Source organism: Mobula birostris, chromosome 9 (genome assembly GCF_030028105.1).
Source record: "Mobula birostris isolate sMobBir1 chromosome 9, sMobBir1.hap1, whole genome shotgun sequence".
NCBI classification, from domain to species: domain Eukaryota; kingdom Metazoa; phylum Chordata; class Chondrichthyes; order Myliobatiformes; family Myliobatidae; genus Mobula; species Mobula birostris.
In genome coordinates, this window is record NC_092378.1 from 43,546,552 (window position 1) to 43,572,879 (window position 26,328).

A 26,328-nucleotide genomic window follows, 5' to 3' on the forward strand; every position below is an offset into this window, starting at 1 on the left:
GGTCACTGAGGCACACAAGCCTCCAAACTATGACAAGGTTGTGGTCCTCTTCGAGATGATAATTTTGATCTCAAGTTAAATCACACTGACAACTCAGGCTGTCAAACCTAGATAGAAGATAAAAAATGAGGGGTTAAAGAAAAAGGAAATGAGTGAGGAAAGGTGAGATGGGGGGGAGGGTTAGTGAGGGGGGTACCAAGGTGGTATAGTCAATTAAAGGAGGAAGTTGGGGAAAAGAGGAAAAGGGAAGTAGATGTATGCAAGTAGTGGGGAGCAGAAGTAGACATGGGAAGAATGGGTGGTGGTAGGCAGGAAGTATGGTGTTGCCAATGTTCCAACATTGGTTAACACATTCTGAATTTAAGTGGAAAATTGGTCGTCCCTTCTATAAGGGAATTCCTTTGTCACGTGTAATTTCCCTCATGTATATTTAAGTCACAGACTGATCCCTAACAAAATTATTATGGAATTTTGCCTCGCTTGGAATCACTATCTAAAGATTTGCCGGGCCGATCAATAAGCTCCAGAATTCAAAATAAATTGGAACTCATTTGGGAGTGATATTCCCAACATGAACTTCATGAAATACTGGAGATTAATTCTTCCTGCTCAGTTGAAATATGCCCACCCATAGCTTCATCCTTATTAAATACAGCACTGGCAACTCTATGAAAAGATAAAAAAAATTCAAACACAAGAAACATAAAAATACTGAAATACTGGAAATGCTCAGAGTGGGTCTGATAATGTCTGCAGAGAGACAAATGCTTAGCATTTCTAATTAATAATTTTTCTTTAAAACTAAATGAGGAAAAGGAACTTAAAATGCAGTGAAGAGTGAGAGAGGGAGAAAGGAAGAGGAGAAAAGTGAAGTTTGTGATTAAGAGGCCAAGAAAGACAGTGTGTCACATGTGGTGGTGGAGCCAACAGTAAAAAATTATTTCTCAGAGTTGCTCTGTCTGAAGGTGGTATAGGTAGAAGATAAATAAGGAAAGTGCTGAAATTTCAGCACTTCTAAATTTCCAAAACAATAGTAAATTTATGCAAATTTAAAAGAAATTGCTAGAAAGACTCAACAGATCACACAGCAGCTGTAGAGAGAGAAAAATAGAATCGCTATGGAGTTGATATTTCATGAAACTGCCCATCATGAAATGATCAAGCTGAAATAATGTGTCTATTTTGGGAATATGATGTGAGATTCAAGAATATGCTCAACCTGTCTTCGAAATGCAACATCCTCTGACTTTTACAATATCTGTCTCATGACCACTTAAAGTCTAGAAGAAATATTCTGGATGGTTATGAGGACTTTGGGGCTTTGCATCTGAAGTCCTGCATAAGTAGTAGAAGAAGAGCAGATCACCTCATAAGCTACCATCACTTTGACCATCACTTGCCCCATCTGTAGAAGAATCTATGTTTTTCATAATGGCTTCATCTGCTACATCAGAATCCACAGAATCAGAGGGAGGCAAGTCATCCTTAATCCTGAGGGACTGCCTGGGAAGAAGAATCCATTGCATTAATTCTCCACTCCAAACTGATCTTTCACTCTCTTTTGTTTCCTGCACTGTTCCAACAAGTCCTAAAGATTTGGTATATTATAATAATTAAGGCTCAACACTGAATTCCATCAATTCTGATTATTAGCCTTTCCAGCTTGTGTCCATTTTGATGAAAAGTAATCCACCTGTAGTGCTATATTTTTGCAATCTTTACAGATACTCCTCTTAATCTTTTGGTTAAGTCTCTTTTATGTTAGCTTTCTTTTAATTGTAGGGTGCATCTCATGGTTCTAGCATTTTTCCCTCTTGCGTCTTTCATCTTCCATGTTTCTCATAGGAGCTTCATATATCAAGCCTTCTCCACTGTCTCTCAGCTGACATCATTAACATTTTGTTCTCTCTTGATTTCCACCCCTCTTAAAACATGTTTCATGTCGGTTTTCACTGGCAACCCTATATGGCCAAATCATGCCAACCTCTTCCCCTTCTATAGTTTGAATACTTTTCTTTCTTTTTAAATCTTTTTATTAATTATTATTGAAAATCAACAACAGAGAAAAATACATCAAAATAATCAAGACAACATATCCATATGTAGAATAAGAGTTAAAACTATCAACCAAGCTGAACAGTATATCAATAATAATAAAAAAACAAAATATTAAAGCTTTTTTTATGGAAAAAAGAAAGAAGGAAAAAAAGAACCCCTACTAACTAAAACAGGAAAAAACCCCTAATAATAAAAAAAAGGGAAAAAAACCCATTTGGAGCACAAACCCGGAGCTAAACGCCATACAAGCTTCCATAAAAAAAAGACATCAATCCGCCAACCACATCCATATACCCAAGCATCAGAAAAGGATCATCTTTATTAACTCTAATCAAGTGATAATAATGGGCAAAAGAACCCCACCTTTTCTCAAAGTCAAATCTAGGATCAAAAGTTCGACTTCTAATTTTTTCCAAACTAAGACATAACATCACCTGAAAGAACCACTGTATCAAAGTGGGAGCAGAGGCATCTTTCCATTTTAATAAAATAGCCCTTGAAATACTTAAAAACAGTTTGGATAAACAATGTCTAAAAAATTGTCTTCCTCAACCCCCGGGGCAATTTAGGCTCTGTGATTATGTAGGAACAGAACTTGGCTATTCAGCCCCTCAAGCCATGAAAGTAAATTATGTCTGATCTGCACTTCGCCTTCATTCATTTAGCTTCCTCAAAATTCTAACACAACATATTTCAATGTTTCACGAGGATAAATCTTGCTGTGTTTTTCATACATATTGAATTAATTTGACACATGGAGCTCACAATCGCAGTGGCAAACAAACACTAACTATTTTGTGACTGGATTTTGTAGTACTGTTGCATGATATTGTATTTTTTAAAATTCAGAGACATGATCATTTCTCATGACCTCCTTTGTTTTTAGGGGACCGGGAAGCACCATCTTTTTCTCAACTCATCCTAACGGCCTTTGTAAGTTAACTGAATTTTTTTACAAACGTTTAAGGTAGATCTTGAGTAGGATTTGACATTTTAAACTCTCCATCTCTCTCTTTCCCCCGTCCCATTCTATCCCTGTTGTAGAGATCCATCTATTGTTGGCGATGCATATTGCAGTGATATTGGGCCAAATGAACTGCTTCCAGTTACCGTAACTGATAGTGAATCAGCAGCTGATTTTTATATCCATTCAAGCCAAAAAAAACTAACATTGAGTGGACTGAAATATCACTGCTGATTTGCTCATGTGTATTACCACTCACATCTGATTTCACCCCAACTGACTCTTCAGTTAGATTCTTGCAGTTGGACAATCTGCTTAATGTCTGCAACTTAAGTCAGCAAGAGTAAGGGAAAGTGACAGAAGATTGATGAGCAAACTTAATAAAAAGAATAAGGCATAGGAGGTCGAGCAGAAACCCCGTTCACTGGGGCATAACTTTGGAGAGGTTTTTTACAAATCTCAGAACGCATCCTTTCTAATGCAGAAGTTGTACTGACTTTGTTCACATACTTGTGAACCAAAAAATGTGTTGAAGCACCCAGCTGGTTTAACAACTTCCTCCAGAGCACAAAGAACAGCTAGCCAGTTTCTAAGTTCTGCAGCAGAAGCTCAAACGACAAGAAGAAAGCTGACTGCCACAGTGACTTGTACTGTACATTCTGCACCTGTACTGTACTCTGCATAGGGAGGGTAACATAATAATCTGTCGTAAGGAGAGACAATGTTGAAGGATCACTAGGGAGAGGGTAGGTTCACTGAAGGAATTTGTGCTTGGAGTCAGAGCAAGTGGCTGAGGTACCAAATAAGTACTTTGTGTCAGTATTTACGAAGGAGAATTGATTTGAAGGGTAGTGAAGGCAGAGCAGGGCATGCTACTGTACGGGGACATATTGATATCAAGGAGGAGGTAATTCTGCTTTTCCTGAAAAGCACTGTAGCCCCGTGGTAAGCCTCAGGCTCGCTCAGCTCACTTTCGTATGGGGGAGCAGCCTTCGGCCCCGCCAAACTGGGTAATCAAGTTTGTGTAGATGCTGTGTGATGTACCACACCCCGCCAAATAACAGACAGTACACCATATGCGATTCACAGAATACAATTTATAGATCTTACTGGAACTATGTAATTAATAGAGATACAATACAAAAGGAAAAGTAAAAGGCGCCAAACTTATCAGAGTTCAACCACTTCATGCACAACTGTTGGAGCTCAATTAACGGAGTCCTCTTCCCACCGTGCGATCTCCTCCGACCTCCTCGACCTGCCGCCTGGGTCCAACCACGGTGGTCAACCAGACGCTCCACACGAGTCTGTCCTCATCTCCTCTCCCGGCCGAAGACCCTGGGCCTTGGACTTCTGCATGGGGTCTGTTCCGTCGCCCAGCTTACAGCATCGCGACTCCTCTCTCTGTCCCCATCGCGCCTTCTGCCCCAAAGCCCGCGAAAACAATAGCTTACAGACACACAGGAAAGAATAACATCTATCCCAATTGGTTAGCAAATGAATACAATTCTCGTTATCAGTAATTATAAACCCAAAACAAGCTGCTAGAGAGAGAACCACTGTCTCAGCAGTTAACATCACAGAGAAGCCATTTTATTTTAACATAACAAAGAAGCCATTTTATTCACCTTAGCAGTAACATAAAAGAAGAAACCCCTTACAGCATTAAAGTGGATAAGTCCCCATAGCCTAATGGCATATATAGCAGTGTATTGAAAGAAGCAAGAGAGGAGATTGCTGGGGCTTTGACGAAGTTGTTTGTGTCCACACTGGCAATAAATAAGGTCCTAGAAGATTGGAGAGTAGCAAATGCTGTGCTTCTTTTCAAGAAAAGAAATTGTATAATCCCGCTAATTATAAACCAGTGAGCCTCAGGTCCATGGTAAGGAAGCTCCTGGATAGGTGACTGAGAAATAGGATTCATGCATATTTTGAAAGACATGATGGGCTTTGTGCAGGGCAAGTCATGCCTTAAAAACATGACCAAAGTTTTTAAACGTCTCTCTGCAGGCTCTCTGTTTCCTCAACACTACCCGCTCCTTCCCCATATCTTTGTATCATCAGCGAATTTAGCCAGAAATCCATTAATCCCATAGTCCACATCATTGACATACATCGTAAAAAGCACCGACCCCTGTGGAATCCATTGGTAATAACGACAGACAGCCAGAATAGGATCCCTTTATTCCCACTCTCTATTTTCTGCCGGATCAGCCAATGCTCCACCCATCCAGGTCCAGAGTTCACTAAAACTGGCTACACAAATGGATAAGACGGTAAAGAAGGAGAATTGGGGGGGGGGGGGTGAGTTTAGTACAAGCATAAGGAAGTCATGCTGCAGCTGTATAAAACCTGTCAGACCACACTTGGAGTATTGCATTCAGTTCTGGTCATCCTATTTTAGTAAAGGACTTTGATCACTTTGCACTATATGAGTTTTTCGTTCAATTTGTGTTCTTTCTTATAAAAATAGTGCATGAGTTTTTTGTGAGTGCTGCGTTGTGACACTATGTGGTTGGAATGCTGCTCTAAGTAACTTTCTCATTGCATCTGTGCATACATGGGCTTATGCATATGGCAATCAACTCAACTTTTTACAGTTTGACTATTTGCCTGAATATCATCCTCCTTTCTTCAACTCTTGCATTAGCACCTTTACTTTTCTTGTCAGGCAATCAGCAGATTTGCTCTGGTTCACTCTGAGATGAAATCTACACCCAGTCCTACTAGGCTACAGATGTTTGCAATTATTCTTCAAGACTGTCTCCAGTCATTTGTACTGAGAATCAACAACTCACTGCCACTTACGTGATGGTCACGAGCAGCTTTAAGTAGGAGACGTAGAACAACCAAAGGCATTTTGAAGAGAAACAAAGGAAGAATATGCAGTGTGATTAGTTCACTTTTATACGGAATATGGCATAATCTGATTCCAAATGGTGTCTATTTTGATGGTTTTTGCTTTGTACTGTGGTGAGCAGATGTTCTAATTGTTAGTGATCATCAGAAGGTAAAATGTGGACATTTCGATGAATGATGTATCCTTGTTTCACATACTGGTATTATACTAAGATGAGTATTTCACAAATAGCCTGAATGGGAAGATATTAACGAACTGGCTCCCTCTCTTCCTTTTCCCCTCTTTCTTCTCTTATTCCTCCACTACTTGCCATGAAGCTGAAAAAGCTTTAGATTGATTGATTACTCTCTAGCCCTCTGGAATACTGCTGCCTATTTTGGAAGTTTGTCATGTATATCTTTTGCAAGAACCATAGGATATAATATAGATTCTCTTAATTTATCAAAAAATAAATTTACAGACATGTCATTATGAATGATGTGATAAATCAGTACAATTATGAAATTGGGCTGCATATATTATAACAGTTTTGAAGAGTGTAGGAGATTCCTCCGTGTTTTCCGTGAGTGTCGACAATGCATGCAAATCTACATATATGCTTAAAATTATATAGAAGTAAAACCTAGGAACTGTTTATGTTCCTATTTGTCAATGAAGTTTTAGAGCCTTCATTTATCTTAAAATTGTTATGTATATGGTCCATAAAATAAAAACTTTGATTTGTTCTTAATGCTGACAGGCATATGTAACCTCACGGTGTTCAATATCATATAAGTCAATGCCTTTGGTGGTGATCAAGCTAGTAGAACAGTTGAACTATCACTAATTTTTACTTAAAAATGTACATAACATGTAATCTGTTATGAAATTTAAGTATTACTTTATTAAAATTATTTTACAGATGATGTAAATGACCAAGGAATTCTGGTGCTAAAGAGAACAATGGATTTTGGAAAAACGTGTACAACACTTCTGACAAATGTTTATTCATTTGGCTTTGCTGGCCGTTTTCTCTTTGCCTCTGTTGTCAATAACCAGGTAAAATGACTACATTTAAGGAGTAGTACTTGGACATATTGTAAGATGCAACTAGCGGATTATACATTGTTCTTCTGGTGAAGTTATAAATCTATCATCAAAGAAGGTATAGAAGAAGGTATTGAGGCTGAGTGATTGTTTTATAGGAATCGGTTGTTTGAAACAGTTGCATAAATGACTCATCTCTGCCGTGACAAGGACCAGCGTATAGAAACAAAAGAGGCGCATTTTATTTGCCGGGCATAAACTGATGTAATGTCAATGCACCCATTATCCAGAGGTCTAGATTTAGCTGTCCCATTAACTTTATTTGTGGGAACATTTTTATCCTGAATTCAAGCAACCATTTCCAGTCAACTTCTACTAAATTGCTTCTAGTCCAATAAAACTAGCTTTTGGCTTGGACTTGGATCAACACACCAATCTTTTCCTTTTGGATGGCACTTGCATTCCTTACACTCCTGTGAAACATCTTAATAACGCTGTACAAATAATTGTTGTTGTCAACAACTTGTGCATTTGTTATATATTGAAACTTTATTTGAAAGTAATTGGCGGTACTTGAAATTCAATTATCTAACTGATAATATCTCATGAACTAATATGGAAGTGAATGCATCTGTAATTTGTTGACTTTCAAGGTGTTTTAGTCACTAAACTGCTTGCAATTGTTTCAAAAACTTGAATTTTCAAAGTAGTGGCAGTCTAGTTTCAACTTCGAGCTGCCAGTTGAAGTTACATTTAGAAAATAAATTCCTTTCCATTTACTATTTCATGTAAATCATTTGCTCTCGATGAGCTACACTACTTGTGATTGTCAAATGTTGTTTGTAGCTTGGAAAGGTAATATGCGTAACAAATTTGCATGAGTACATACAATTTATAAAAGAACAAAAATTCTAAGCATATGGAATGACCAATTTTTATTTACAGACCCAGCCTCGATCAATCTACGTGTCTACTGATCAGGGTGATTCTTGGAATAAAGCTCAACTCCCTCCTGTCAGTCATGAACAGGTACATTCAAAGTAATTCTCAAAGCCTCTTCATCTGTTCCTGCTTGTAAAATGTCTAACATTTTAAAGAATGATTTGAAAGTCAGGTTCAGGAGGTTCTTTCAGTTATCATCATTTGACAAAATCAAGTATTTTAGGTTATTAGGATAAACATGAGACAAATCCATCAACACAAGAGATTGTGCAGATACTGGAAATTTTGTGCAACACACAGAAAATACTGGAGGAATCCAGCAAGTCCAGCCGTGTCTATGGAGGGGAAAAAGCAGTTTGCATTTCAGGCCAAGACCTAATGAAGGGTCTTGCTCCAAAATGTTGTCTGTTTATTCCCTTCCATAGATGCTGCCAGACTTGCTGAGTTTATCCAGCATTTTGTGTAAGTTCCACAAATCCATCAACAGTTGGTTTTAAATAATATTTTCTCAATCAGTCAAAAGGCACCCACAATGGACAAGTCATTGACTATTGCAGTAGTTTCCAGCTGCAATGTATGACTCATTAAGAATTTGGGGCTGGTTTTTAGTTGCTGTTGGTAAAAATTGAAAATTTCAAACCATAATAGCATGTGACACTGAAAGAAAGGATTCAAACCAAATTGTCAACTATGATTTTCCCTCCTTTGATGTTGCATGTGTGGTGCTCCATATTCCAGCATCTGCAGTCTTTTCTGTCTCTAATCAAAAAAAAAATTATATGGTAAAAGAAAAACTAAAAGTTCAGTGGGATGGTGCTTTTGTTTCAGCACTGTGCATCTGAAAAATCAATTAATTTTGGAGTGGAATGCAATCTTGACCATTTTTGCTTTTAATTGCATGACCCTAGGCATTTCAGGCATGCTTGCTCTGTCAGTTGTGCACGTTGAACTTCATTCCTGTCTAATAAACTTTTTGCAGCATCACTGTTGCTGAGAGAAGAGGACCTTTGCTGGATATTCTCAAGACGAGAAGATATTTGTGCAGCATTCCCCTCCAACACACACACACACACACACACACACACACTCACTGCCAGCATAATCAATAGATTAATTCATTTCTCCATTCAACCCTCTTGTGGACTCTCTCTTCTCTCCGGCGTTCTACAAAGTGTAATTAGGGAGGGCTTAAAATGTTCCAGTTCAAGCCTACCACCCTCTAATTAGCTAAGCTCCAACATTCAATCATCCCCCATTGCAGACAAATTACAAATCAACCTATACTCTGCTTTGCCTGATCTTGCTTGCTGACACTCCCTACATTATGTAGCTCCCTCTGAACTTGACATATTGTTCCTATTATTTTGTGAAGTTACTAATAGCCAGTGCTCTCAAGCAAAAAAAAATGACTAAGTGGAAGACTTCCTCAGAGCTGACATAAGACCAATGGTCTTATGCACAAGTGTACTTACATTTATTTAATTTCAGAAGCATGTGAATTCTATTGGAGAGCAGTTTCATGAAGGTCAAAGACTGATAAATCTATCTTGCAGATAGATTTTGTGTTACTTAACAGTTACAGGTATAGATCTGTATATTTTAACAATAAATGCAGATCTATTTGAACATTTGAGATTGGCAAATGTGACATTGAACATCTAGCTCTTACATTAGAGCAATTCCTGGAGCAGATTATGGATCAAAGCTTATGCAGTTGTCTCTTGTCATTGTGTGCTTAGTGTATATAATTGCTTCTTACATACTCTATATGTTCTGTTTTTAGAAGTTCTTCCTCTCCCCAAATCATTTTTGAGACTCAAAAATACATTTTATTTCATTATTTCATTTACAATTATGCAAGTAGAAGTTATGAAAGTATTTCCTTTCCATTATTATGAACTTAATATTCACAAAACCTGAAACAACTCTGCAATTGAAAATAACTAATTTGGTTAGCTTTGATGAATATGATTAATTGTGAGGTTTAGTGACGGTGCCTGGCCACGTTTGAAGCACCAATGCTGACACCAATAAAGGGTCTCTGCCTGAAATGTTGACTGTTTATTCCTCTCCATAGATGCTGCCTGACTTGCTGAGTTCCTCCAGCATTTAGTGTTGCTCAAGATATCCAGCATATACAGAATCTTTTGTTTCCTAACTTATCCGCCCTCCCAGTGTTTTTGGTGGCATTTTGTATTCACTAGTGCCACCAGAAGGCATAATGAATTTTGCACACTCCTGCAGTTAGTACTTTAAGACATCTCCAGCAGCTTCTATGTTCTACTTCTTCCAGTTAAGGTTGTGAACCAGTGTGAATAAGATATAAATAGGGCCAGAAGTAAGTCATAAAATCCCTCAGTCATGCTCATTAAAAATCAGCTAGCCACATTTTTACAATTCACATAACTTAATATGGGACAGTACACTGTAGAATCAGGCCTTTAGCCCACAACGTCTGTCCCAACAATGATGCTAATCCAAATTAATCCCATCTGCTGGCACATAGTCTCTACCTCTCTATTCCCTGTTTACATGCCCCTTAAGCATTACTATTGTATCTGCTTCCACCATGTGACCTGGCAGGTCATTCCAAGCACCTACCACTCTCTATGTAAAAAGGAAACCTTGCCTTGCTAAACCTACCTCTTCTTACCTTAAACCTGTGCCCTCCAGTATTTTACATTTCCTTCCAGGGAAAAGTCTCTATCTACTTTAACTATGCTTCCGATAATAATATTATGTACTTCTTCCAAATTGTCTTTGTCTCCAGCACTCTAGAGAAAATAATCACAATTTATTCAACTTCTGCTAATCTAATACTCAGTAATCCAAGCAACATTCTGATTAACTTTTACTCCATCGTCTCTATATCCTTCCCACAATGCAGCAACCAGACCAGACACAATACTCCAAATGTAGCCCTACCCAAGTTTTATACAGCTGCAACATGACTTTCCAACTTTTATACTCAACACCCCAAATGATGAAAGCAAGCATATCTTCTTTATCATCCTATCCACTTCTGTTGCCACTTTTAGGTAGTTATAGACTTGCACTACAAGACTCCTCTATATATCAGTGCTCCTACAGATCTGGTCATTTACTGTATACTTTCCTATTGCATTTGGTCTCATACTTGTTCAGATTAAGCCACGTTTTTCAACCCACATTTCCAGCTGGTTTATAGTCTACTGAAAAACATCCTCAGTATCCTTACTCCGTGAATTTTTCTGTTATCTGCAAACATCCAAATCATTTTATCATGAACAACAGAGATCCCCACGCTGATATTTGCAGGAAAGCACTGTCACAAACCTCCAGCCAGAATTACACCCCTACGTTATTATCAATGTTGATTCCAGTCTACCAAGTATCCTTCGATTCCAGGTACCTTAATATTCTGGATACCTGACAGTTCTTTGAAGCACAATGTGCCAGGGATGGTGATTAGATCTAGGGCTTTATCTCATACTCCACTTGTATCCTTCCTTGTTCATCTTTTGGCTATTTTTTGTTGTTTGTTATATTCTGTGTAATCTTCTGAAGCTGTCTTTATGCAATTATATGATAGTGAATCGGGCCCAAATAATTTTCCTTTCTTGTGGGAATATATCTCATTGCCATAACCTGTATAACACAGAAACAGGCCTTTAGTCTATCGAGTCTGCAGAACCATCAAGCATCTCACACTAATCCTGCACCACCTCAGTCTTTCAGATGTTTTGGGTAGTTACTTTTATGTTCTATAGAAAATAGTGTTGCAAAATACTACTTCTTTTCTTCTGCCAATTCCCAATTTCTATTATTAGTTCCCAAGGTTAATTACCTTATATAATGAAAGTTCACTCTGTCAGATTTTCTTTTCAAAATTTGACACTAATTGTTACTATTTTTTTTTTACATATTCAGGTATTCCTTCCTTGTTCCACTCATACTTCGAATTTTCTGACAACTATCATCCATCTTCATGCAATTAGATACTTTTTCTTTAAATATGACACTATCTTTATCTGCTTTTTATTAGTTAACCATGAGTTTTCCCCTTGGAATTTTTCTTCCTCATATAAATCTGAAAGGTCTATTTAAACATTTGCCTCCATTGACCAATCCCTTCACCTCGATTGCTTGTTCACTCTGTCTAGCTCGGCTTTCATAAACCTTTTTTTCGCCTTCAGGATGTATGTAAAATTCAATCATAGTTTAACTGCAGCAACTATTAGTTCCACAATATTAGGTCTAGTGTTTACAGTTCACATGTGGACTTTTTAAAAAACAATTGTGAAAACATTTCAGCTAGGCTTGCTTTTCAGTCTAAATCCTCCATGATCGTCACTCTAAATCTTTGGTCCATCGTTTCTGACTCCTTTGTTAAAATTTATTTCTATTTGCTTAGCTAGACTTCTCACAACTTATACCTCACAATTAAGTCTCTGCTTAGTCTCCTGTGTTCCAAACAAAAGGTGTTTCTATCCAATTTTTCCAACCTTGTTTCAGTTCTGACAGTTGTGATCAATATTCTCTGAAACATTGCAATTATGTACACCTTTCTTGTAAAGTAGTGAGCAGAGTTGTATGTAGTGCTCAAGCAGTAGCCTAACTAGTGTTGTATACATAACCTGCCTGATCTGGTATTCAATGAATGTACTCTTAAAGGAAGGACCTCATTACTTTTCAATTACTTTACTGACCCTTACAGCCTTTGCACATTGAGATCCCTTTGTTCCTCCATGCTATTCAATGCTAGTTATTGTACATTTCTTTACTTTATTGCACCTCCCCAAATTACTCATCCTTCTTTGGATTAAGCCTCATCCCATTTTTCTACCCAACTGTATTCTTTTAGATTTCAGACTTAGCAGTGTGGAAGAACAGAGGAGTCTTGGAGTCAAAGTTCATTAATTCCTCAAAGCTGACGCGCAAGTTAACAGGGTTGCTAAGGAGGTGTATGGTCTGTGGTCTTCATTAGTTGGAGGATAGAGTTCAAGGGCCATGAGATAATATTGCAACTCTATGAAACACTGGTTAGACCACACTTGGAGTATTGTATTCAATTCTGGTCACATCATTGCAGGAAGGATATGGAAGCTTTAGAGAGGGTACAGAAGAGATTTACCCGGATGCTGCCTGGATCAGAGAACATGTTGTATGAGGAAATGTTGAATAAGCTAGAGCTTTTCTCTTTGAAGTGAAGGAGGATGAGCAGTAACTTGATAGAGATGTAGAAGACTATGAGAGGCACATGTAGAGTGGACAGTCTGGCTTTTCTCTAGGGCAGCAATGGCCCAATACCAGAGGACATCCAGTTAAGTTAAATGGGGGAACATTTAGGGAGATATCAGAGGTAGGTTTTTTTTTTTTTTTTTTTTTTTTTTACACAGAGAGAGTTGGGTGCTGGAGTTGTTGGTAGAGGTGGATACAATAGGGACATTTAAGAAACTCTTGGATGTAAGGAAAATGGAGGGCAGTGGGCTGTATAGGAACTAATAGTTAGATTAATCAGGAGTAGCTTTATTATAGATCATCACAATATTGTGGGCCAAAGGCCCTGTACTATGCTATACTATTCCATGTTCCATGTTCAATCCAATGATATGATAGAGCTGAAAAAAGCAATTTATAGAGATCAAAAAAGAAAAAAATATGCTTTGTACTCACTGGTTCTTAAAGAAAAATAGTAATTTAGCATTTGGATGAAAGACTACACCAGGTCTAAGATATGATATGCACCCAAATGTGAGCCTTTATTTTAGCTTTTGATTACCCTTACGTAGGTGTTCCAGTATTTTGTATTTTTATCAAGTAAATTTTAACTTTACACCTCCAGCCTTACCACAAAATATTTTGTTGTGTTTGCAACAATTAAGCTGTAAGATCTTCCTTCATGTGCTGATTAAACTGGAGAATGTGGTGGTTTGTATACATGTGTAGGTGTTTCATCTATGGATGCATGCTTGGAGAACTGTAAGTAGTCGTTCTTGGCAATGTGAATAATGTTATGTAGATGCTCTCTTACAGTTTTACTCAATACTTGCAGCAGATGATGACATGATCTTCATACATGTGGATGAACCGGGCAGTAAGTAGTACCTCTGCATCTTTTTAAAGTAAACTTAAGGAAGTGAAGATAAATTTACATTTAATCAGTGATTCAGTGTGTGAGTGTGGTCTGCATTTACTCAGAATATGTTTCATTATTTATGAAATGTGTGCTTCACTGGCAAGATTAAACACACTTTTAAACTGATCCAGTGATTAGAAACCTCATAGAAGTGGAGCAGTGTAGTTTGTGACTAGGAATAGAAATTAAAAATAGTGGGCCCTTGTTTTCCTCTAGGGTAAGAGTTGTACTGCTACTTCTACTTCTTTCAAATATGATTCTACTACTAAACAGTGTGTGATAGAAACCTATGATTTGTATTTTGATGGTGTTTTGGGGCCGATTGAACAATCTGGCGCTTTGCTAACCCCAAGGGAGTTCAGCAGGCATCATACTCGAGACATTTTTGGAAGAAGAGGCCCATCTGACCCAATATTACGACATTTTTATATGCTAAAGATCAACAATAACAGCATGAGAACATAAGGGCATGAGTACAGGCCCTTCGGCCCACAATGTTGTGCCGACCCTTAAACCCTGCCTCCCATATAACCCCCCACCTTAAATTCCTCCATATACCTGTCTCGTAGTCTCTTAAATTTCACTAGTGTATCTGCCTCCACTACTGACTCAGGCAGTGCATTCCATGCATCAACCACTCTGAGTAAAAAAAAATTCTGCAGTGTATCCTCAAAGCTTCCTTTGAATTCCATATAATTTTCAAACACTTCCAACGCTCCAGACACCCAAAATGAATGTTAATCCCCATAGGGTACGTCCACACTATGCCGGATAATTTTGAAAACGAAGCTTTTTCTCTTCGTTTTGCCCTCCCGTCCACACTGAGCCGGCGTTTTCAGCCCCCGAAAACAGAGATTTTCGAAAACACTCTCCAGAGTGAATAAATCTGAAAACGCTAAATATCCGGCGTAGTGTGTACGGGGTAAATGGAGAGATTTAAAAATGTTGTCATGACAACACCACAACAATAATGCTTTTTTCTGCCTCTGCTTGGTACTGCACAAGCTGTTATAACGCGCAGTCGGTGTGAACGGCGTGAGAGTTAAATTGTAAGGTGAGCTTTTTTGACTATTTAAAAACGCTGTCATGACGTGCTGGAACAGATGTTCGTTGTTTTCTTGAACGCCCCCAACTAACAATTTCAGAAAAGACGGACTAGACTGAAGCCAGAAGGGTTAGAAATGTACTCACCAAATACTTTGACCCATAGCTTACTGAATAAATAAGTATACTCACTTTGCCCTGTTTTCTGTCCTTGCTTGTATGAAGGTGGTTCACCTATTTATGCAAGTACTTCTCTGACAATAGATGTGTAACAGCCTAATGTAACATTGTATGGAAATACAAGATAACGCTGATGCAGACGTTTTATACATTTAAGAAGGTGCTTTATTAATGCAACAGAGTTAGTCAGTTTTTCAATGTTCGTCGTCAGCTGGGTCACACTGTCCGTGAACTCCCTGTCGGTTGCTTCCATACGCTCCAGTATTTGTTTTTTTTAAGTTTTAAGTCCTCCTGCGCGAGAGCCAAGAGCAATTCCTTTTAAATTTTTCTACTCTGTAACTGGACAAACGCGCACTAAGTATACCGATTCCTCTTCGCTTGTTTTCTGTGTGTCCTACGCATGCCCAGTAGGCGGAGATTCGCCTAAATATCCGCCTAATGTGGACGGAGATATTTTAAAAAACGCTTAGTGTGGACGCCTGTCGTTTTTACTCGAAACCGGCGTTTTCAAAATTATCCGGCGTAGTGTGGACGTAGCCATAGTCTCTAGCTGCATGCATGCATAAGCCCCAGTCTGCAGCTTCAGGAAGGCCATTGTTTAGAGCTGGATTTTAAATTCAATCTGCAATCCACATTCAAATCTAAAGACTGGTTGCTGTTTAAATTAATATTTGCTATATACAGAACCCCAACTCCAGAACATGCCCTAATAATTACCTACCTCCAGGTTGGTGCCTTTTGCTTTCAGCTATGACATATTATCCCTCACTGTTCACATATCTTGTGCGTCCTTGGATCTGTCCACCTTCTACTTGTCCCATTTGCAGCAAATACCTGACCTTTCCCTCTACTGATTTCTAATAAACATATATATTATCAACCATTTCCTCAGCTCCTTGCCTCACACAATCTTCTTGTTTTTCATCTCTCTGGTTGCCTAACTTAATTAACAATTCCTCCACACTCACCATAATATCAGAGTGTTCGTACAAAGGATATATTCTACCATGCAACATTCTTTGGGCCTCGTGACGAAGGCCCGTCACTGATTACAGACAGCACATGGCACACTCAGTAAAACACTCGTCCCAAGCAGTAATAGTCACTGGGTCTGAAACAGAGCTGTCCTATGGAGCTGTCTCATATAGAGGCAGCAGCAAACTGCACAGGTGTGCTGATAGTGGAGGATACCGTCTTTAATTGGATAATTGAGTTAATTAGCTTTTGGTTGGTCTAGGGGGAGGGGCTTAGCAGTTATAAGCCTCAGGTTACCAAAGTGCTTTTTTTTTTGTGTTTAGTCTGAGGGTGGCTATGTATATATTGTTCTTTTTTCCAAGTTTTTTTCTTGTTTTGAGGTAAATAAAAGCATCTCAATCTATTTTTGTGACTCAAGCCATCTTGTTATTTTTCTTAAACAATTGACCCACAGTTTTTTGTGACAGGCCTCGTGTAGTAAGTTGATTTAAGAGTAGCAAAGGTATAAATTTGATGTAAAGCCATGGTGATGGGTAATGCTTAGAATGCACTCGTGCTCCCTGACTCAACCCAGGTGTGTTGAGCTTCTTGGACGTTATTGGAACTGCAGTCACTCAGGCAGAATTGGACTGAAAATGAAGCTTGTTGCTGAGATTATAGAAACGCATACAGAAATTTCTGGAAGGGTTCTTCAATTTTCATTTGAATACAGTATAGTTCAGTATACCATAATCATCAAATAATCATCCCCATCTTCTCTTCATGTTGGTAATTTTAGCTGATATGCTGAGATGGCACTTCTGATGATCTGAGCAAGATCCAACTGGCAGCAGTTTTAAGGAGGTCCTGTCAGTTGTACAGTCTTTTGTTTTCAAATAGAGTATTTTACACTAGATTGTTTAATGTATTGCTTTATATTTCTTTTAGATAATGGGTTTGGTACAATTTATACTTCTGATGATCGGGGACTTCTTTTCTCCAAGTCCCTGGAACGTCACTTGTTTTCTGACACGAGTGGTAGAACAGATTTCACAAATGTGACATCACTTCGTGGAGTCTACATCACAAATGTACTTGATGAAGGTAATAAAATAACTACCTGTCTGAACATCACAATAAAGTTTGTTTTTTTTTATACTTTTTGAATCAATCTCTTTTGATTCAAAATGATTGACTTTTTTTTATCAATTTATCTTAGTGTCTATATTTTTGTAAAATTATTCTGAAGTTCATTTCAAAGCTTCAGACTAATTCTACAAAATTCTTCCATTACAATAAAATCATAACGTGTCAGATTTGAGTTAAATATTTAACAGCTCATGCATACAATGCACTTCGCAGGTACCAAAGAGAATAGGTTTGCTTTCATGTAGCACTTTCGGGAAGCAGTGATGTGGCCCCTGTGATAGGAGAGCAAAGCCAAAAATGACAATATAATTTTGACCAGATAACCTGTTCTTTGTTTACTTGGTGTTGAATTGTATGGTAAATTTTGACTCTGCAAAACAGGGAGAACTTACCTGCTAAGGTAATTTTATACCATCTAAAAGGACAAGGATTGTCTTGATTTAATGACTCTGGAAAAAGTTGTGCACCTGTTTGCAGAAACCTCTCAAAGTTCTTGGTTGAATTGTCCTTGAAGAGTTGTCGGATGATGTTCAAGTTTCTGAATGAGACTTAAGTTTGCAACCTTTGACTTGCAGCCAAAAGTGACTACTTAGGCCTTGCTGTCATGAAAATAAGATTGTAGCCATCTTTATCTTAATTCCTTTCTGATTTAATAGCACCGGTCTGAAATTGATCATTTAGATTTTGTGTAATACAAGAAGCCTTTGTGTCTCAGTGACTCCCTGATCATGCCCAAGTAATTACGATATACAAAATATATGACATCTCCAGAATAGTCTGTCTGTCTTGGTGTCCAGACATATCCTTTCTAGTCTTTCCATCGTATGAATTGGACAGATCCAAAACACCTCACGGATTTCTTGAATACCATAGCAACCTTATCACTCTTCATCCTTTGAGACCTAAACTGTAATTCACTGAAAGATCTCAGTGTTCCAACATTTTATATCTCAATGCAGACACCTAATTTTCCCTCTTACTCTCAGTCTCGTCCTATTCAAGCTACTCCCTCAATTGTCCTCTCCACTTTACCTATCATCCCATTGTAGAGACACTGGAGACAGTTCAAAAAATGAAGCAACAGAAGAAATGGGATAGCAATAAAGAGGGACACAAGCACTTGAGAAAGTGCTGAATGGTCATACATGGACATGCTCCAGAGACGTATATGCTGGAGAGAGTACAAAACAGAGGAGGAAATCATCAACAATGTAATTTAGAAAGTAAAACTATGCATTTATGTAGCGGCTTACATGATGCTTCACATCCAAAGAATTCCTTTGAAGAGCAAATGCAGCAACTAACGTATCTAACAGATGAAACACAAACATTCTGCAGATGCTGGAAATCTGAAATAAAAGTAGAAAATACCGAGAAAATGCACCAGTTTAGGAGACATCTGTGGAAAGAGATACAGAGGTAACTTTGAAAGGTTTTGAACCCGAGTCATTCAGTCTTCTGCGTTTTCAGTTTTTGGACAGAGCAAAGTTCACAAACAATAATTTAAACATGTAATAATACAAAACAGAATCAAATAACAGTACCATTTTTATGAGACTGAAACCAAGATCCAATTAAATATAAAAAGAAAAAAATGCACAAGAAATTCATTATCACTTATGTTTTCAATAAAGCAGATAGCATGCATGTGCGCATACCAAAGCAGGGATTTGCAACAAAAACATAATTTTTTCAGGAGGGGGTCGTGGTGTCAGGCTCATTTGTGAAGTGAGAAACTGTTATTGTTTCAGGTTAAAAACTTTTCTTCAGAACTCATTCCTATTTCTACACCACATTACCAGCATTTATAAATATTAGGATCTCATCGCTGACATATTTTTATCATTCTACTCTAGCATACTCTTTCAACTCATGATCAGTTTCGAAAGGGGATCTACTGATGTTTAACCACCTATCTCTCAATACACTTGTAGATAATAATATTCGATCAGTAATTACATATGACAACGGAGGAGAGTGGAAACCTTTGAAAAAGCCAGATAACAGTCAATGCGATGCAACATCCGAGGATCCACGTATGGTTAGTAAAACTACTTATTTTCAGAAAGAGTTCTTTCTCCTCTGACTTCACTGGTTTTTAAGTCATCTTTGTTTGCTTTCATAGAACAGCCAAGGGACAGGGCTGTATTTGGGTTGATTTCCTCTACTGAATGAGGCAAGTCAAATCAGGACATATGGCACCCAGTGCTTAGTCACCAATGACACAACTATTTAAAGCAGAAGTCTGTCAAAGCAGGCATGACTTGATGCAGGAATTCCAACTCAATCCAGCAAATGCCAACTTCTGTACTTGTTTATTTACAGTGCCTAAAGTGCACTTTTAAACTTCAACTTAAATTTCTTGAACCAATTTGTCTCGATTAAGTTGCTACATTTTATTGCACAGCATTAATATTAGGACCATGTACTGTGTATATACATGGCTTGCCCGCCACATCAGCTCCCAGAGAGTTCTTCACTTCGTGAACAAGCAACACAGTACTTTGGGGCTAGATGAAACTGTATCATCATGATTCAAATGTTCTGCAACATATGATATAGATGTTGTGTATGATCTTTTGTTAAAAAAAACTATTCTGTTTTCTGCTGAGAAATTTGAATGTGTTTCTCTTTTCCTTTCATTGCTATGTATTTGAATTTGAGTTATTCTCAGACAGGAATACAGTTTCTGTGTCATGTCACACCACTCCAGTGGTTTGATTAGACACTCCCAGATGCAAATGATATCTACAATGTTGATGTGACTTCTATGTCAGACATACTTGGAGGTACATCACACCCCATAAAGTGTTCTTTAAGAGGACCACTAAGGAAATGAAGTTCCATTGTTCACTTTGTAGCTGAGTACTCTTAGACCATTAGTAGTAATCCCTATGCATGCCCCAACTCAGAGTTGGAAACTCTAATTCGGCAAATTTTCTCATTTGTATGAGTGCTTTTGGCCACTGTTTTCCTCAGTGCCGACCCCACAACTGCTGATCTTGCTCCCTAATCCCCAAGCATCCCATGAAATCACTTTCTTCCCCAGTCCAATATTTTCTAACTATCCCCAAGTTTTTCTCCCCACTGCTCACAATCTGAGTCTCCTGACACTATCCATAATACAAACTCCCAGGTTGCCTCCTCACTTGGCCTCAGTTCAGTTTGTCATTTGTGACCAAGCCCTCCAATCGCCTTTCACTTGTAGGCAAAGCTCCCCAACACCTCAATTCCAATTGTAGCCCTTTTGATTCTGACCACCAACACCATAATTTGAAACCCCCAGATTTGTAACCCCCACATCTGGCGCTGATTTGAGTTCCAGCAGAATCTGCAAACTGGCCTGTGATCCAAATCAGGATCCCAATGAGGCCCTAAGACAATTCCAGCACTTAACCAGCAGGGAGCGGTGTCTCAGAAAGGCAGCGTCCATTATTAAGGACCTCCTGCATCCAGAGCCTGCCCTTTTCTCACTGTTACCATCAGGTAGGAGGTACAGAAGCCTGAAGGCGCATACTCAGCGATTCAGGAACAGCTTCTTCTCCTCTGCCATCTGATTCCTATGTGGACATTGAATATTTGGACACTACCTCACTTTTTTTTTTAAATATACAGTATTTGTTTTAGCACATTTAAAAAAACTCTATTCAATATACGTATACCGTAATTGATTTACTTATTTATTGGTTCTTAAATTTTTTTTCCCTCTGCTATGTTATGCATTGCATTGAACTGCTGCTGCTAAGTTAACGAATTTCATATCACATGCTGGTGATAATAAACCTGATACTGATTCTGCCCACTTTCCCCTGTGACCCTCTGGTCTCTTGTCGATCCCTATTTAGCTTGAGAGTCTTCTTGCTGTGCTCTCCTGTATGCAGGAGATGATGGAATGTGCATAAAGAATATTCAGTTGTGTTTGCTATCCTGGGCCTTAGATTCTGCTGAATTTGGCTGAAGTGGGGCTTTAACCAAAATCAATGGCACAGCATGCAACAAACAGTTAGCATGCTTCTCTGACACCTTAATCCTTAGTTCTTGGTGTCTAATCACTCTGTTGAACAAAATTAACTTCTTTTAATGAATGATTTGTTCATTGGCATATCCTTTACGATTATAAATAACCAAACAAAACTTCCATCCTACATTCAAAAGAAAATGAAAAAATGACATTGTGTCCTTCCTGAGTATTGTATCAAAAAAGATATAATGTAACAACTGTACTGACCTCTGACAGGGACACTTCAAGGTTTATGGCTTGTCTTGAAGTTCAAGGAAATATGAGTGAGCTATCTTCTTGAAGTGATGCACCCTGATTGTGCTCTCCAAGAGCCACTTGGTAAGGTAGGCTAGGTTATTGTCCCAGAAATATCAGTGCATTTGCCATGAGTGTTTAATTTCCCAATTCTTCCCCTTGATTTGCTTTCTCATGCTCCCCACTATATCATCACTGAATAAGTAGGCAAAATCTGTAATGGATCCATAAGATGATACAGATCAAATTGCTGCTTTTCTCATTTCTGTTCTTCTCTATTTCTGCTCAATTCCCCACCCATATTTTTTGCACATCTCCCAGTGAGCACATACTGTTCTCTCTACAACAAAGAATGGATTATCCAAATGCAGTAAAGCTGATTTGAGCTGTCTTCATCTGTTCCTTGTTGGTGTACAATGGTATATCGGCACATTAGAGGTCCCAAGATAAATAGCCAGACAATGTAATACAAGACTTGATGAATGGCAGAGGTTTTACTTGTTTTGATTAGTATTAAAACCTCTATTAATACCCATTACTCTCAAAACTAAATCCAGCTCTGTGTATACAATAGCTTGCAATCAGTTATTTTTCCCAAAACTCATATCTTTCTGATTATTGGTGTCAACAGCTTTGATCCAGAAATGATAGAAGGGAAAGGCCAAATTCAACCTAGTTTTCTTACCTCCTTTCTGTATGCACTCTGGCTTCTCACAAAACAATCTTCCATTTTGTATTCCATTGATAATTATATTTTATACTTATTCTTTATATTTTATTGTCACCAAACAATTGATACTGGAACATACAATCATCACAACGATATTTGATTCTGCATTTCCTGCTCCCTGGGTTACAAATATTAAATATTAAAAATAGTAAATATTGAAAATTTAAATTATAAATCATAAATAGAAAATAGAAAAATGGAAAGTAAGGTAGTGTAAAAAAACCGATAGGCAGGTCCAGATATTTGGAGGATATGGCCCAGATCCGGATCAGGTTCCATTCAGCAGTCTTATCACAGTTGGAAAGAAGCTGTTCCCAAATCTGGCCGTATGAGTCTTCAAGCTCCTGAGCCTTCTGAATGTTCGGTGACTATTTCTGAACTGTCCGCTGTTACAACTGTTCTTTGTTATGGTCGTCAGACACTGAGGAGACATTCATAATAGAAACCCTGTTTCACTTTCTCCAGCACACTGTAATGTGATTAACTCAGACACTCATTCTTATAAACTACAGAATTATAATCATTGTTGTGTAATACTTGCTTCGCCTAGCGGCTTAATATAGGGGGTAATAACCCCCTGCCTGGCCAAACTTAAGAAATTTCATTTGGGTAGATGCTGTGTGATGTGTCCCCTGTTACAAAGCAGTACCCCGAAATAACAAACAGTACACAATATGTGATTAAACAATTAAGCTTTATAACTCTTACTTTGACTATATGGTTAGTAGAGAAACAAAATATAAAAGAAAAAGGGCCCAAATCTTATTAAACTGTCTGTGCACACAAAGTTGGAGCTCACGGTTTCCCCTTCGCTGATCCTTTGATCGTCGCTGCCCATCTGACCCTTGCTCCGAGTCCACCCCATCCGGCGGACTACCAAGTCGCTCCATTCGCGTCTTCTTTCTTCATCTCCCTCTCTCACTCTGGCAAAAGCCCACGAAAGCAACTGCTTCCAGAATCACACGACACAACCACAGATCTCGTATTGACTGCATGCATCCTGTTATTTCCAGCAATAACCCAAACATAGCTGCTACAGAGAAACCGTTACCTCAGCAGTGAATATGACAAAGAAGCCATTACAGTAGCAGTGAAACCTTACAGCACGTTATACTTGCAAACATGGAACATAGTACAGGGGAAATCTTTGATTTTAATGCTAATTTATGACTCCTGCATAAGGCCACCAATAATTATTAATTTGTAGTCAAATCTATCCTTGAACCCTATCTCTATGTATATAATTTATTTAAGTTTGCGGGGAGCTAGTAAAAAGAAATACATTCCACATTAATTAATGTCTAGGATGAAAACGCTTTACTGAATTTATTCTATAATTAATGTAGGATTAAGATTATCTGTTGTCAAAAAACGTTGAACTTTTAATCCAGTTTTACTTTACCATGACACAAAAAATAATTGGTCTAATCTATTTCATTACTTTTCCAAATTGTGACCTATTTGTTATGCAACTGGAAGGCAAAAGGGAGGTGATAGTCAATGTGGGCACCAGTGTACTAATTTTACCTTGCACTGAAATACAATGTGTAAATATTGCCCTTCTCTACTGTCATATTCCTTAATGCAGTGAATCCCACCAGGGATGGTTATGTGTCCTAAGGGGTGTTAGGAGAAATAGAGGTTGACAGGGGACATTCAAGATACCTGGGGCTTGGGGGGGGGGGGGCGGGTTGTGCACAGTAATTAGCACCCTAACTTGAGGCACGAGACCTGATCGACTGTTAGAAGAGCAGACACTTCCAAAAAAAAAGGATGAGGCACTGGAACATTGGAAGAACCATAGCTGGGCAGGCGGTGAGCACCTATAATCACAATATGTCTGAAATTCTGCAATCTCATCCAGCTTTACCAACATTGCACACTTGAATCATTTGCCAAGAAAGCTAAAAACGACCTTGATAGTGGTCTCATTGCTTCTTATAACATTTCCAAAATGATAGCAAAGTGTGGAAAATCTCATACAATTGGTGAAAGATTAATAATGCTCACCACTGTTCTCATAATGGATACCAATATTTTAATATCAGTTCCTCTGAGTAATAACTCTATAGCTCATTGTATTGACAAAATGACTGAAGGCATTGAGTATTAGCTATGTACAGAGCTACAAAAATGGGATTTGGGATGCAACTAGATGAGACAACTGTATGAGACAACGAGGAATTGCTGATGGCATATATACGGTTTATCAAAAATGGAAAAGTTTATGAAGAGATGCTCTTTTGTAAAAAGTTTTTTAAAAAATCAATGGAGGATCAATCTACAACAAGCTCAAAATGTATATTGAGGTTAAAAATATTCCGATTAGGAACATGATTTCTTGTGCAACAGATGGAGCACCATATATGACAGGTTACAATGCTGGTTTAGTGACATTTATGTAAAAAGAAATTCCAAGTCTGTTTTCAATCCATTGTAATTCATCGTCATCATCTCACAGCCAAAAACCTCAGCCAGTGACTTTTTTCAAGCATGACCCTTGTAGTATCTGCTTTCAGTAAATTAAAGCTCATCCATTAAATAGCAGAATATTTCACCAGTTATGCCAAGATAACGATGAAGAGCTTGAATACTTGCTTCTTCACACTGAAATGCATTGACTGTCAAAAAGCTGCTGCTTAACATGTTTCTTTGATCTTTTTGACACTGTGGTTGAAAGCTGACAAGAGCTTGGGAAACAAGATTGAATTTCTATGTGAAGATATGGCATACCTAGCTGATCTGTATGACAAAATGAACATTATTTTAGATTATGAAGACACGCAGTCCTCTTTTATTGTCATTTAGTAATGCATGCATTAAGAAATTGTACAATACTTCCTCCCGTGTGATATCACAAAACACAGGACAGACCAAGACTGAAAAAACTAACAAAACCACATAATTATAACATATAGTTACAACAGTGCAACAATACCATAACTTGATGAAGAAGTCCATGAGCACAGTAAAAAGTTCAAAGTCTCTCAAATGTCCCACATCTCAAACAGACGGGAGAAGGAAGAAAAACTCTCCCTACCATGCCGACCACAGTCCGACCCTGAGTCATCCGAAAACTTCGAGCCTCCGATCAGCTCTCCGACACCAAGTACCTGAGCGCCATCTCTGTCCGAGTGATTCGACCTCAATCTTGGTCACCAACAGCAGGCAAAGCCGGGGATTTTGAGGCCTTCTCTCTGGAAGATTCTCGACCACGCAGTAACAATAGCAGCGAACTGGCGTTTCAGAAATTTCTCCAGATGTTCCTCCGTGCTTTCATGTCAGTCTCCATCAAATCAGAATTGTCCACGGTCCCTATTTAACAGATACAATATCATCTTTCACTGGAGGGCTGCGCACGCACAGTGCGCTGCTCTCCTCCCGCCATTCTAAATATGAAACTGCAAGATGAGAATTTCAATTTAATCCAGGCAAAATGTGCAGTGTCCACTTTTATCAGAAAATTGGAAATGTGTAAGCAAAACATTGGGAGAAGAATGTTCTTACTGTTTCCCTGCATGGAAAGTATGGCACTGTCTTTCACAGACAGTGGTTTGCAAGAGTACTGCTTATACCTTCAGTCACTGAAGAAGGATTTTCGGAATCAATTTAACAATCTGGAAATTCTGAACTGGTTAATTAATCTATTTCTTTGTAAGGTGGAAGAACAGGAAGAGAACTTGCAAGAAGAAATAATCGAAATTCAGAATGATGAAGAAGCAAAAACACTTTTCAAAAATGTCAGCTTTGTGGTATGTGGCTACACTGTCATACAAAGGTTCCTGGTCTTTGGAGAAGAGCCAAACTGCTCTTCATTGCATTTCCATCCTCCTACCTTGTTGCAAGAGGCTTCAGTACAGTGAACCACATACTCTCAAAAAACAGAAACTGCTTGGATGTTGTTACACGTGGGGAGTTTAGGCTTTTGCTGTCACAACTTGAATCAGATATTTCAACTCTTGCTATAAACCACCAAGTTCAAGGATCACATTAATATTGAAGCACTGTACAGAGCACAAGTACTGTGTAAGCTAGGTGTAAAGACAAA

The 26,328-nt window shown here is 38.3% G+C and overlaps 1 protein-coding gene across 1 annotated transcript in view; it reads left to right on the plus strand.

Moving 5' to 3' along the window:
- The window catches only part of LOC140202719 (sortilin-like), a 119,433-nt gene that overhangs the window by 55,772 nt on the left and 37,333 nt on the right, over positions 1-26,328 (plus strand). The window contains exons 7-12 of the mRNA XM_072267938.1: positions 2,945-2,991; positions 6,784-6,920; positions 7,854-7,937; positions 13,866-13,926; positions 17,095-17,250; positions 19,230-19,336. Coding sequence (XP_072124039.1) covers positions 2,945-2,991; positions 6,784-6,920; positions 7,854-7,937; positions 13,866-13,926; positions 17,095-17,250; positions 19,230-19,336 — 592 coding nt within the window. The remainder of the gene's footprint in view (positions 1-2,944; positions 2,992-6,783; positions 6,921-7,853; positions 7,938-13,865; positions 13,927-17,094; positions 17,251-19,229; positions 19,337-26,328) is intronic.